The sequence below is a fragment of the Sinocyclocheilus grahami genome, unplaced genomic scaffold (assembly GCF_001515645.1).
Source record: "Sinocyclocheilus grahami isolate Dianchi unplaced genomic scaffold, SAMN03320097.WGS_v1.1 scaffold450.1, whole genome shotgun sequence".
Taxonomy (NCBI): Eukaryota; Metazoa; Chordata; class Actinopteri; order Cypriniformes; family Cyprinidae; genus Sinocyclocheilus; species Sinocyclocheilus grahami.
In genome coordinates, this window is record NW_015505629.1 from 544819 (window position 1) to 557402 (window position 12584).

The 12584-nt window shown below is 40.3% G+C and overlaps 1 protein-coding gene across 1 annotated transcript in view; it reads right to left on the reverse strand.

Moving 5' to 3' along the window:
- cntn1a (contactin 1a) overlaps positions 1-12584 on the reverse strand; it is a 112746-nt gene that overhangs the window by 10384 nt on the left and 89778 nt on the right. Inside the window, exons 11-17 of the mRNA XM_016234284.1 lie at positions 12263-12383; positions 11989-12139; positions 11782-11909; positions 9388-9560; positions 5506-5650; positions 5226-5387; positions 4853-5002 (exon numbers count right to left, since the gene is read on the reverse strand). Coding sequence (XP_016089770.1) covers positions 4853-5002; positions 5226-5387; positions 5506-5650; positions 9388-9560; positions 11782-11909; positions 11989-12139; positions 12263-12383 — 1030 coding nt within the window. The remainder of the gene's footprint in view (positions 1-4852; positions 5003-5225; positions 5388-5505; positions 5651-9387; positions 9561-11781; positions 11910-11988; positions 12140-12262; positions 12384-12584) is intronic.

Consider the following 12584-nt stretch of genomic DNA (forward strand, 5'->3'; position numbering starts at 1 on the left):
TTTTCTTTTCTTGTAATGTAAATTGCCATTTTAGCATGTCCCAATATAAAATTAAACAATTGACACTGATACTTGCGACTCTGTGAGTATTTAAAACCACAAATGAATTTCTTCATTGAAAAACACTAATTAAAACAATAAAAAATGTTACTCAAAACATTAAATAAAGATGTCAGTCTAGAACACTGCATAAACACATGGAAGACAGTTTCCCTTTGTGAACAAAAAGAACAATTTTGATCAACATCCTGATTAATTACAGAAACAAAAGCGTTCACTGCAATTGCACCATGTAAAAACCTCCATTGCAAATCTCCAATTCTCTTAGATAATGGTGACTTATGCAATACTCTCCACTCAGGTTTCTCATACTCATTTAAATTAAGCATCTGTCCTCCACTTGTCAAGTACTCTGGCAACCAGACGCATAGATCTCATCCCCAGCTTCTCAGTCATTGCACTCACATCTGAAAAATTAGCTCCAGCTACTTGTAGCACTTTCCCAATGGTTAAAAGTCCAGAGTTGAGAAGATTTTCTTCTTTCACAGAGTAACTCAGTTCACTTGACAAGGCCAAACGTGAGCCAAAAATTAATGGCTCTTGCAACAGCCAGTACAAAGAGTTCACAGTCCGCTCCTTTGGAGTCTTGAACAAGGCCCACACTTTAAAAAGATTCCGATAAAAAACAGGAAACTTACAGAGGTTCAACTTTTGAGGATCTAGCCAAAATATGACTCTATCCAATCCCAGGCCTTCAAACCCTCTCAATATAGAGAAAGCTGCTTTCTTCCAGTTTGAGTTCTCTGAGCCTGTTAGAAGTCTTTGTATGAACTGAATCTTGAAAGCAGCTGTTCAACTTTGTAGATGTACCAGTCCAAACCCTCCTTCTTCTTTAGGAAGGTACAGTACACTTTTTGGTACCCAGTGCAACTTGTCCCAAAAGAAATCCACTAAACATGACTGAATCTTAGATAAAATATCTACTGGGGGATCTATGCAACTTAAACGATGCCAGAGAGTAGAGGCAACTAAATTATTTATAACCAAAAGTCATCCTTTATATGACATCTTTGGAACTAGAAACTTCCACCTATCGAGGCCCCCTTTTACCTTCTCAAAAGCACCTTCAAAATTTTCTTTAACAGCATTCTCATTGCCTAAAAAGACACCCAAGTATTTAAAACTATCTCTGGTCCATTTCAGACCAGCTGGTAAAATGGGTTCCCCATGTAACCAACTCCCAGCAATTATAGCTTCACTCTTCTGCCAGTTTACTTTTGCAGAGGAGACATGTCTAAAATCTTCTAATGTTTGTAACATCACATTCACATCATTTTGATTACTACTTAACACTATCACATCATCAGCGTAGGCTGATAATTTAACAGCTTCAATACCATTTAAAATCTGTAAACCACACATGTCAATTCTTAACTTAATTAAAAGAGGTTCTATAGCCAAGGTGTACAACATGCCAGAAAGAGCACAACCTTGTCTAACCCCTCTTAAAACCTTAAACGGAGAGCATAAGTCACCATTTATCTTCAATGTACTCTCAACGTCACAATACATAGCTTTAATCATTGATATAAAATCAGAACTAAAGCCAAAAGCTGCTAGAACACTCCATAAATATTTATGTTCGACCCTGTCAAAAGCCTTCTCCTGATCAATTGAGATTAAACCAAAGTCTAATAAAACCTTACGATTATCTAAAACATCTCTTACAAAAGAAATGTTATTAGTAATTCTTCTACCTGGAACACAATATGTTTGATCCGGATTAATAATTATTATTATAATCTAAAACATCTCCTAATCTATTTGCCAATACTTTTGACAGTAATTTATAATCATTACATAAAAGACTTATGGGCCTCCAATTTTTTATTTCATTTAAATCTCCTTTTTTTTGGGAGCAGAGCGATAACAGCTCTACGGCAGCTTCTGGGTAACTGTCCATCAGATAAACTCTGATTGAGAACTGCCAACAAATCAAGACCTATCTCTGTCCAAAAAGTTGTATAAAATTCGACTGAGAAACCATCCATTCCTGGCGTTTTTCCATTCTCCATGCTATTCAGAGCCTTCTCTAATTCATCCATAGTCAATGCTTTACTAATTACTTAATTGACGTCTTCATTTACTTGTGGCAAATTTTCAAGAAAGACATTATTTGAAGTCTGTGTACACAACTCATTTTTATACAGATCTTCATAAAATTTGACCGCTCTCTTTCTAATATCTACAGAGTTCAATAAAAGAACTCCCGTTTCTGAACGTAAAGCATGAATATGTCTATTCTTCCCATTTTTCGTTTCTAGGTTAAAAAATGTTTTTGAAGGTGCATCCATAGACTCAATGCTTTGAAAACGAGATCTAATATTAGCACCTTGTACGGTTAAATCTAACATTTAATTCAAAGAAGCTTTCTTTTTCCTAAAAGACTCTATCTCTATTTCATTTTTTGTTACCTCCAAGAGCTCTTGAAGTTTAACTAAATCGTCTTCTAGTTTTCTTATTGACCTAATCTTATCTAAATTTCAAAAATAAAACATCTAATCCTTTCTGTGTCATTATCTCAAAAATCTGCGCTCTTTTCATACTCTCTCTTGCACCATTAATATTTAATGAGGAAAAATGTACTACCCCCATTAGAAGGAAAAGAGAAAAACAGAAACAGAACAGAAAAAACAGCAAACCCAGAAAATAGAAAAAAAAGAAAAAAAAAAGAAAAAAGAGCAAACCCAGAAAAGAATAATAACCTTTAACCATTCTGACTGCTTTCACCTGGTTCTGACTGAGCATTTAATTTGGTGAGAATTTTTTTCAAACGAAAAACTTCAGGGTCAGAAAATTGGTTCTCGCTTCTAAACAATTTAACTTTCTCGATCAATTGTGGAATGTCTAGGAAAAAAAGGTTTTTCTTCTCATGGTTTTTGTCACCTTTAAAAAATACTTAATGCCATCTACATTATATAGCTGACTAGAGAAGCCGCTCGCAGGCAAACTACCCATGAAGCTGCATTCTGACCCCTTACCCACACTGTCCGTGTCAGTCTGACTAACTTCCCGAACATCAGCTTTTTTCATCGGCTTACTAGCATGTCGTTCCATTGACTTCCTTTTTTGCGGTGCATTGAAAGAATAATCATCCAATTCAAGTACCGATCCACCCAAATTCTGGTCCATCAACATCTGTTCTCCAGAATCCACCACATTGTAGCCATCTTCTGATTCTACCAAAGGGTCTATTATCGGTTCACCCTCTACGGGGTTCTTATCAACAACCAACACTTTCTTCACACTTGTAACTAGTTTTGTCGGTGTCACCTCATTATTTAGCTCCGCATCTACAGCGCGAGCTACACTAAGCCCCGGTACCTCCGCATCAACCGTAGTTTCATTCTGCACTACTCCAACACTAGTATTAGCGGCGTTTGACTCGACCCTTTTTCAACCACTTCACCACTAAATACAAAAACAACAACAACAAAAAAAATATATATATAAAGAAAAAAGAAGGAAAGAAAGAACAAACACTCGTACCTCACACTCCTGCTCACACACTCCACACTCAACGCTCCGCTCACTCACTCGCACATGCGCAAACAGAGAGAGAGAGAGAGAGAGTGTCCAGCACTAAATAATGACAGACGTTACAGTAATATTGGTTGCTAGGGCATTGCTATGCAATTACTAGTTACTATGATGTTCTAGATGATTCCAGTGGTGTTACTGTATGTTGTGGGTGGTTTCCCAGAATGCTGCTGGAGGACTAACACACTGATGTTTAATACTTAGTGTTAGTGGTTTAATCAGATCACTATCAACAATAGTACTAGTGAGGATTGACTTAAACACGAATGCATGGACCTGGTGGAACGTAAGCTTATTAAAGCAAAGTAATGTGAGCTTCTGATCATTTTCAACTAAAACGGCATAATATCTGATGAATGAATGCATATATTGATGAGTGAACCTGTAAATGTTTTAAATTTTACTGTTATTACCATGTTTTTACTACATTTGCCCCCCTTTTTACTAATTAAAAATGAGAAATTTCATATAATACATGAACTACAGCAAAACTACTCTGATGCATTTCAGTATTGATGATACATTTTATTTGAATATATCATTATATGAAACTTATAAGAACATACAATCTGAAAATGACCAGCATTAGCTCCATTGGAATTAACAGAATTTAATTACTTTTTTTTTTTTTACTCATAACTGCTCAAAAATAGTCCAGATTTACGAAACCTACATTTTCTAACAAACAACATCAATATGAGTCTGGAATGTTTTCAAACAAAATATATTTCTTTCACTTGTATAAACTTTCACTTTTATCATTAAAAAGACTGATAATGGTGCAGCGATAATGGTAGACGCTGCAATGGTTCATCAATAGGTGGCAGCAGAGTGAAATGTGGACTTCTTCGTTTTCAATCCTCTGTCCTTTATCAAATTCAGACTATTTGGTCATTGAACTTTTGCTCTGTTCATTTGATATAGTTAATTTGTTATGCCAGTTTAGTGTGTTTACAGTGTGATGTTTATCAGCAGAATTTTGTCCTAAAAATGTGAGATGTGGTAGCCAGGCTAAATGCATTTCACAGAAGTGTTTTTGAGACACATCTATTTTTTTAATCAGAAAAAATAAATGATATGTATTTTGATAGTCTTTACTCATTTCTAAAGTTTGCTTCCTGTACTAAAACCTTGAAATTGTTATGCTCTGCTTCCAGGTCAAAACGGGCTGAAGTAGCTGGGTTAAACAAACACACTAATGGCAATAAACCGCAGGTGATTGTTTCCTCAAATGAGGACAGAAGGAGCTCACTGGCTTCTCTGGTGGTGATTTTGGGCGAGGGGTCACTCGGGGGTCCGATGCCCAGCGTGTTGGTGGCGATGACCCTGAACTCATACTCCGTCCAGGGCGTCAGATTGATCACGGAGGCCATTTCTGCATTTCCCTCCACATTCACTGGAGCTGAAGACACACAGAATCACTGGATTACAGCACAAACTCACTGCGGCTGGTTTACATCCAAACTAGTGCTTTTAATGGATTCAAATAATCAAGTCAAACTTTATTAACAGATGATTAACAAATTAAATAGTCATCTTAAATGTGCAGAAAAGTATATCAATATATTAATTATACACGCACACATATGTATCATCACTAGAGTGAAGTGTGGTGATGTACTCACAGGTGGAGGCGTCTCTCCAGTCCTGCTGCTCTCGCACGTCTCTGTACTGGACACTGTATTTGGAGATGGGACTCAAGTTATCCGTCCCGTGACTCCAGGTCACCCTCACGCTGCTGGTCATCACCTCGTCCACACGCACACCACCGGGAGGACCTGGGGGACCTGAGAATGAGGAGACACGGGAGATGGTGATCAACATCAGAAAACATCAGCTCTGTGACGTCCCGCTCAGGTTTATTGAAGATAAAATGGAGAATGATCCCATGAGTCTCAGTCTGACCTCTGACCACCAGCTCTGCGGAGGCCGTGACGTTGTCCACCGGCGTCTGCACCGTACAGCTGTAATGTCCTGCGTGTCTCAGCTGGGTGTTACTGATCAACAGCTCTGAGCTGGACATCCCATCCTGACCATCCTGATTAACATCCTGAGCAACAATCATTTCAATTAATACGTTTAATTCATGTTTGCTATATACACAAGACACCTGTTCACACCAAGAACGATAACTAAAACCATACAGTTGGGACAATAGCGGCATCCATACCACGATTATGACGATAAAGACTCACTTTCAAAGTGATTCATCCAGCAATGTCAGTATAGTTATTGGTGCAGTTAACGTGATAGTTATCATTACAGTTCTCATAATTAACATAATATTTAACATTATGGTTATCGTTGCAATTATCATAATTATCGTTATAGTTATCGTTACATTTATCATTACTGTTATTCTTTTGTTAGTTTAGTTTGAAATATAGTGATTGTTCGTTACTGTCATGGTTATGTACTGTTTTGGTTCTGTTTCTGCCTCCACATTTCCCTGAGTCCCCTTGTCTATTAGTTTCCATGGTTTTTGATTAATTTGCTCGTTAGTCATTATTAGTTAACTCCCTTCACCCATTTTCCCCTCGTCAGCTGCCCTACTTAAAGTCTTCCTTCTGTTCTGTCGTTTGTCAGTGATTGTTTGATGTTATGACTATCCTGAGCTATTTCCTTGCCTGAGTTTTTGTGGATTATAATATTAAAGACTTTTCGTTGTGGATTATTCTCGTCTTCTTTGCCTTCCTTTAGAGAGACTGTAACAAAATCACCAGCCCTCATTTTGAGTAAATTTTTTGCGGCATTTTTCTTTCTTTCTGTTTGTTTTGTTTCTTTCATCCCTCTCCCTCTATGGACCTGCCTGCAGTCCAGCTGCTTTGCCTGGAGCAGCAGCACCGTTCGCTGGAAGACCACACCAGGGACTTTATCAACCTGGCATGCCTTACTCACTTCCCGGACCGCTCGCTCTGTGTTTTCAACATCAGGGGTTTTCAACCTTTTAGGACATGCACCCCCCCAAGTTTGTCTAATTTCATTCGCGCCCCCCCAACACCCCCCCATTACTGTATTCACACCGAATTACTTTATTAACATCAACATAACGCAAATATCCATTAAAGCTATTAAAGCAGCGAATTATTTTTCTTTTGCTCTTTTTGATTAACATTTATATAAGAAATGCACGGATCCGTTATACTGATGTACATCTGATATTTTCTTTACTGTTCACGTTCACTTAAAACAACCGACTGTGCTTACAAGGATACTTGTCAAGACAGCCATTGGTATTCACCTGTTGTCTGAGAAGGCTATCTGTTTGTGCACTTCAGATGTGTGCGCGGTGCGCATAGAAATGCTTTATCACAGCGCGTGCATACCGCACTGAGATGTCTTGGGCTTAAATGGCTTAAAATTACTTAAATGTTTAAACTGACAAAACTTAAAACACGTGAGAATGAAAAACTTTCTTGAGGAAGCAGCACTGGCCTGATCATTAAAATAGTTTTGGGGGGCTAAGGTGACAGTTAGGGGGGCTGAAACCCACCTAAAAAGGGTTTAGAACTGCCCCTGGTATAGCGTGCGTAATTATACTGAAATATAAATACTGTATATAACCAGTTTACCTGATTCAATGTGATGGCTGAGCCTGTTTCTGAGATAACAACATGCCAATCCGTGGTTAGATTTCCAACACGGCTAACCGTAAATCACCTTACACTGTCAATAAGCGTGACTGATACTCAAGCCAACTCTGCTCTAACTGTCAACTAGCAGTGGGAGTCAGATTGCCCCCTAGTGGATGGCTAAAGATTTGCTAACTCATATTCATAAATCCTCAAGGGAATGTCTCTGAATTAACTGATGCTCGCGCCCCCCTTAACAGGTGCTGGCGCCCCACAGGTTGAAAACCCCTGTTCTACCTCACCAGCCTGAGCGAGCGGTGTAAGGCACGCCTACCAGCGGACGGTCCAAAGGAGAATTTTGCCGCTTGTGTGGAGTGGCTGCTGGAGAATAATGGACTATTTTTCTCCGTCTGCCCCATCGAGGACAACTCCAGCCCCACTCCCGAGCCAGAGTCCAGCCAGCCATCACCATCACACTGCACGGAACGTTCGCCAGAGCCCACCGCAGCCGCAGAGCCCGAGCCGGCTGCGATTAAAGAGCCAACGCCATTTAAAGCGACAGAGCCAATCATCGCCCCGGAGCTAGGGCTCGAGAGTGCGACTGACCAGGTGCATGAGCCGGCAACACTGTGCATCATGGGAATAATTGTGGAGATTGAGGAAATGGAGAATAACCCCGCCCACTACTGAGGGTGAGCTGTTACTGGACTCTGAACTATTGAGCTATTTGAGTGAGGAGGAATTCTGGCTTCTCCCTTTCCCGTTGGTCCCGCCCACCTCCCCATTGTCTCCAGAGCCCCTGCTGGTTCCGTCCAGCTCTCCTGTATCTCCTAAATTCCCTGTTACTCCTAAGCTTCCACCCAGCCTCCTTCTCCCACCTCCTCTAATATCAGCCAGTTCCTCAGCTCTATCTCCGTTGGTGCCTGTCAGTCCCTCAGCACACCCTCAGTCAGCACCATCTGGGCGCTCTGATCTGCCTCGGGACTTCCATTCTCCAACTCCGCCTAGGCGTGAGGATCCCCTGTCTCCGCCTCCAGCCTCCGAGTCCGGCTCCTAGCTCCCTTGTCTCCACCGTGGCCCGTTATCCCACCAGCTCCACCGGGCTCCCTCATCCCTCCAGCTTGGTCAGTCATCGACCATCCGCCGCCTCGGGGAATCCTCTGGCTTCGCCTCGTCACTCCGTCTCTCTGGCTCTGTCAGGCTCCTCCTTCCATCCGGCTCCACCTTTGTTCTCTGTCGCTCCGGCGTGGTCTTCCGGAGCCCCTCCTCCGCCTCGGTCGCCTGAGCCTTCAGCGCCGCCTTGGCCCTCCGGATCCTCAGTGTCACCCTGGCTCTGCGGCTGCTTGTCTCTGACCTGACTGTAACAGTTACATTATCTTTACAGTCATCATTGTTACAGTTATCATGTTATCATCATTATAGTTATCATTATAGATACTGTTAGGTTTACCATTATTTATCGTTACAGTTATTGTCATAGTTATCAATATAGTCATTGTTATAGCAAGCATTGTTATAATTATCAGTATAGTTATTGTTACAGTCATCATTATAGTTACCGATATAGTTATTATTATAATTAGCATTATAGTTATAATTATAGTTATCAAAATGATCTTCATAGTTATCATTATAATTATTGTTATAGTTATCAATATACTAATTGTTATAGATACCATTAAAAGTAGCATTATGCTTATCTTTATAGTTATCATTATATATACTGTTAGGTTTACCATTATTTATCATTACAGTTATTGTCATAGTTATCAATATATTCATTGTTATAGTTATAGACATTATAGTAAGCATTGTTATAATTATCAGTATAGTTACTGTTACAGTCATCATTATAATTACCGATATAGTTATTATTATAATTATCGTTCGAATGATCATTATAGTTATAATTATAGTTATCAAAATTATCATCATAGTTATCATTATACTATTATATTATAATTATTATAATTATTACAGATATCATTAAAAGTAGCACTATAGTTATCATAAGTAGCATTATGGTTATCTTTATAGTTATCATTATAATAATAATAATTATTATAGTTATCATTATAGTTGTCATAGTTATCGTTTTTTGTGTTAAGGGATCCACTATGTTACTGAAGAGTCTTGATTCATTAAACTAAAAAAATAATCAATAGATGTTTGTCATCAGTATTTAACAGGATTTAACATGAGGAACTGAATTCACCGTTTTGTGCTCGTAATGCTCTCTATCTCGGTCGAAGTCAATGACGTGTGCATCGAGGGACCAGATGAAGGTGAGGTCGAGGGTGGGGTCATGTGACGTGGCGCACTCCATCCTGGCGCTCTTTCCCACACTGACGTCAGAGTTGGACGGGGCCAGAGTGATCTTCGTGGCGTCTGAAGAGAGACAACGATAAACTCAGACAACAAACGACTGATTCTGATTCCAGCACTTCTACAGGACACATGAATACAGGAGAATGCTTCTCACTTCTGCTGATGTGCAGTCGCGTGTTTGTGGCAGCAGAGGGCAGGAGTGAGACGTGTGTCCATCACATCACACTTTGAGGGTTAGTTCACCCAAAAATGAAAATTAGCCCACAAATTACTCACCCTCAAGTCATCCTAGGTGTATATGACTTTCTTCTTTCAGACGAATCCAGTCAGAGTTATATTAAAAATTGTCTTTGATCTTTCAAGCTGTTTAATGCCACTCAGCGGGTGTTGCATGCATCAGTCCAAAAGAAGTTAAATAAAAAGCGCCTATCCATTAAATAAGTGTCTCACACGGCTCCGGGGGGTGAACAAAGGCCTCCTGTAGCGAATCGATGCGTTTTGTAAGAAAAATATCCATATTCAAGACGTAATAATCACTTTAATGTAGCTTGCGCCAACAGTCCTACACGGAAGTAGTTCCGGGCGGATGAAGTATGAGTTCAACGTTGCGCATGCGATGGTGAGTCTCGTGAAAACCAACGTTTGTTAACAGGAGCAAATGAAGCAAAGTTTCCTTACTTTAGCAAAGGAAAACCAGTCCCATCTTTGCTTGTATCGAAATCCTCCGACATTCTTCTTTACAAATCCTCGTTTTGTACTTCTAATAAGTGACCGGTATTTTGTTTTGATCTCTCCGCTGCGCTTCCACGTTCGTCACTTCTGAGCGGCGCATGTGCAAAGCTGACCTCATACGTCATCTGCCCGGAGCTGCTTCTGTGTACAACAGTGAGTGCAAGCTAGATTAAAGCGATTATTACGTTTTGAATATAGATATTTTTCTTACAAAAACGCATCGATTCGCTACAGGAGGCCTTTGTTCACCCTCCCGGAGCCATGTGAGACATTTTTTTTTATGGATGGGAGCTTTTTATTTAACTTCTTTTGGATTGATGCATGCAACACCCTCTGAGTGACATTAAACAGCTTGAAAGATCAAAGACAATTTTTTATATAACTCCGACTGGATTTGTCTGAAAGAAGAAAGTCATACAGCTAGGATGACTTGAGGGTGAGTAATTTGTGGGCTAATTAAAATTTTTAAATTTAAAATGAAGGGTGAACTAGCCCTTTAACCAACAAATACAAACTCAACTAGATTACAAACTGTGACGTTCATTTGAGAAGAAGCCCAGCAAGAAAGTTTTCAGTAGGTTTAAAGATTAAGGTTAGGAGATTTTAAGGCCATTCAGTCTGTCAGACAAACAGATGTGTTCTGGATGGTTGCTAATGGAGTTGCTAGGGTGTTCTGGGTGGTTGTTAGGGAGGGTGTTACTTTACAGTTTCTGAAGTATTCTGGGTGGTTGCTAGGCTAGGGTGTTCTGAGAGGCTGTTGGGGTGTTGTTTTGCCGATGGTAGGCTATTCTGGATGGGGCATTCTGTGTGGTTGCTAGGTAGTTGCTATGGTGTTGCTATGTGGTTACTAGGGTGTTCTGGATGGTTGGTGGGGATTTTTCTTTGCAGTTTCTAAGGTATTCTGGGTGGTTGCTAGGCTAGGGTGTTCCAATGCAGCTACTAGAATGTTCTGAATTGTCATTAGGGCATTGCAGGGTATTGTAGAGTATTCTGGGTGGTTGCTAGGGTGTTTTTACACAGTTTCTAGGGTGTTCTGGGTGGTCGCTATGGTGTTGCTATGCAGTTGCTGGTGTCTTCTGGATGGTTGTTATGGTGTTACTTTGCAGTTTTTAAGGATTTCTGGGTGGTTGCTAGGCTAGTAGGTAGCTATGAGGCTACTATGTTGTTCTGGGTGCTTGTTAGGGCATTGCTTAGTTGTTCTGGTTGGTTGTTAGGGTGTTAGTTTACAGTTTCTAAATTATTATAAGTGGTTGCTAGGCTAGGAGGTGGTTGTTAGGGCATTGCTAGGGTGTTGTATAATATTCTGGGTGGTTGCTAGGGTGTTGCTATGCGGTTGCTAGAATCTTTTGGGTGTTTTGTTAGGGCTTTACTTTGCAGTTTCTAAGTTATTCTGTGTGTTGCAAGGCTAGGGTGTTGTTAGGTGTGTTGCTGCTGGAATGTTGCTATGTGATTGCCAGGGTGAACAGTACATTGTCTTTCTCAAGCCAACACAATAACAGCAGTAATAATCAGGATGTTCTGATGTTAGGGTTTGGATTCTGTGTCGTACCAGTGACTGACAGCGATCTGGAGCTGTTCGCTCGGCCTCTGTCATTTTCTGCGAAACATGTGTAATTTCCTTCGTCTGATTTAGTGATGTTCAGAAGATCTAAACTCCCGTCTGGCCATATGAAAATCCTGCAATCATAACAGACTGAATATGAATGGTTCTGGAGAGAGCAGGGATCCGTGAGATGACCTCTGCGTGACCTCTGACCTGCTGGAGTTGTGTAGGAGTTCAGTTCCTTTGCTCCAGGAGATGGTCGGCCGCGGCGCTGCTCTGGGTTTGCAGTCAATCACCACGCGCCCGTTTTTGGCCCCCAGAAGTTTGGGTTTCACGGGTTTCCACTCAAACGAAGGAGCGCCGGCTGAGAAAACAACACATTCAGAGGAAGAACTAGCAGTGTTCCTCAAGATCTTCAACCCTTTGAGTCCTGAAGCTCAGAACCACATTTTACAGCAAATATTAATACTAAACGATGAATACTCACCAAAGACCCTGAGCTCGGCGTTGGCATATATTGTGCCGTGACGGTTCTCAGCAATACACTGATACATCGCTGAATCACCAAATGTCAGGTCTGTGAAATGCAACTCATGGTTCTTGGCGTACTGATGGAATAGAATCAAGAAGAGAACAGATTCATCCGTCAGAATTCAAGACTGCTTTCATTAGATATCATCAATATCATATTTCTACTGATTATCATGAGCCTCTGAAATCTGTCAATGAGAAAAATCCCTAAAAAATACTAAATAATAACATTATTCATATATATATATATATATATATATATATATGTGTGTGTGTGT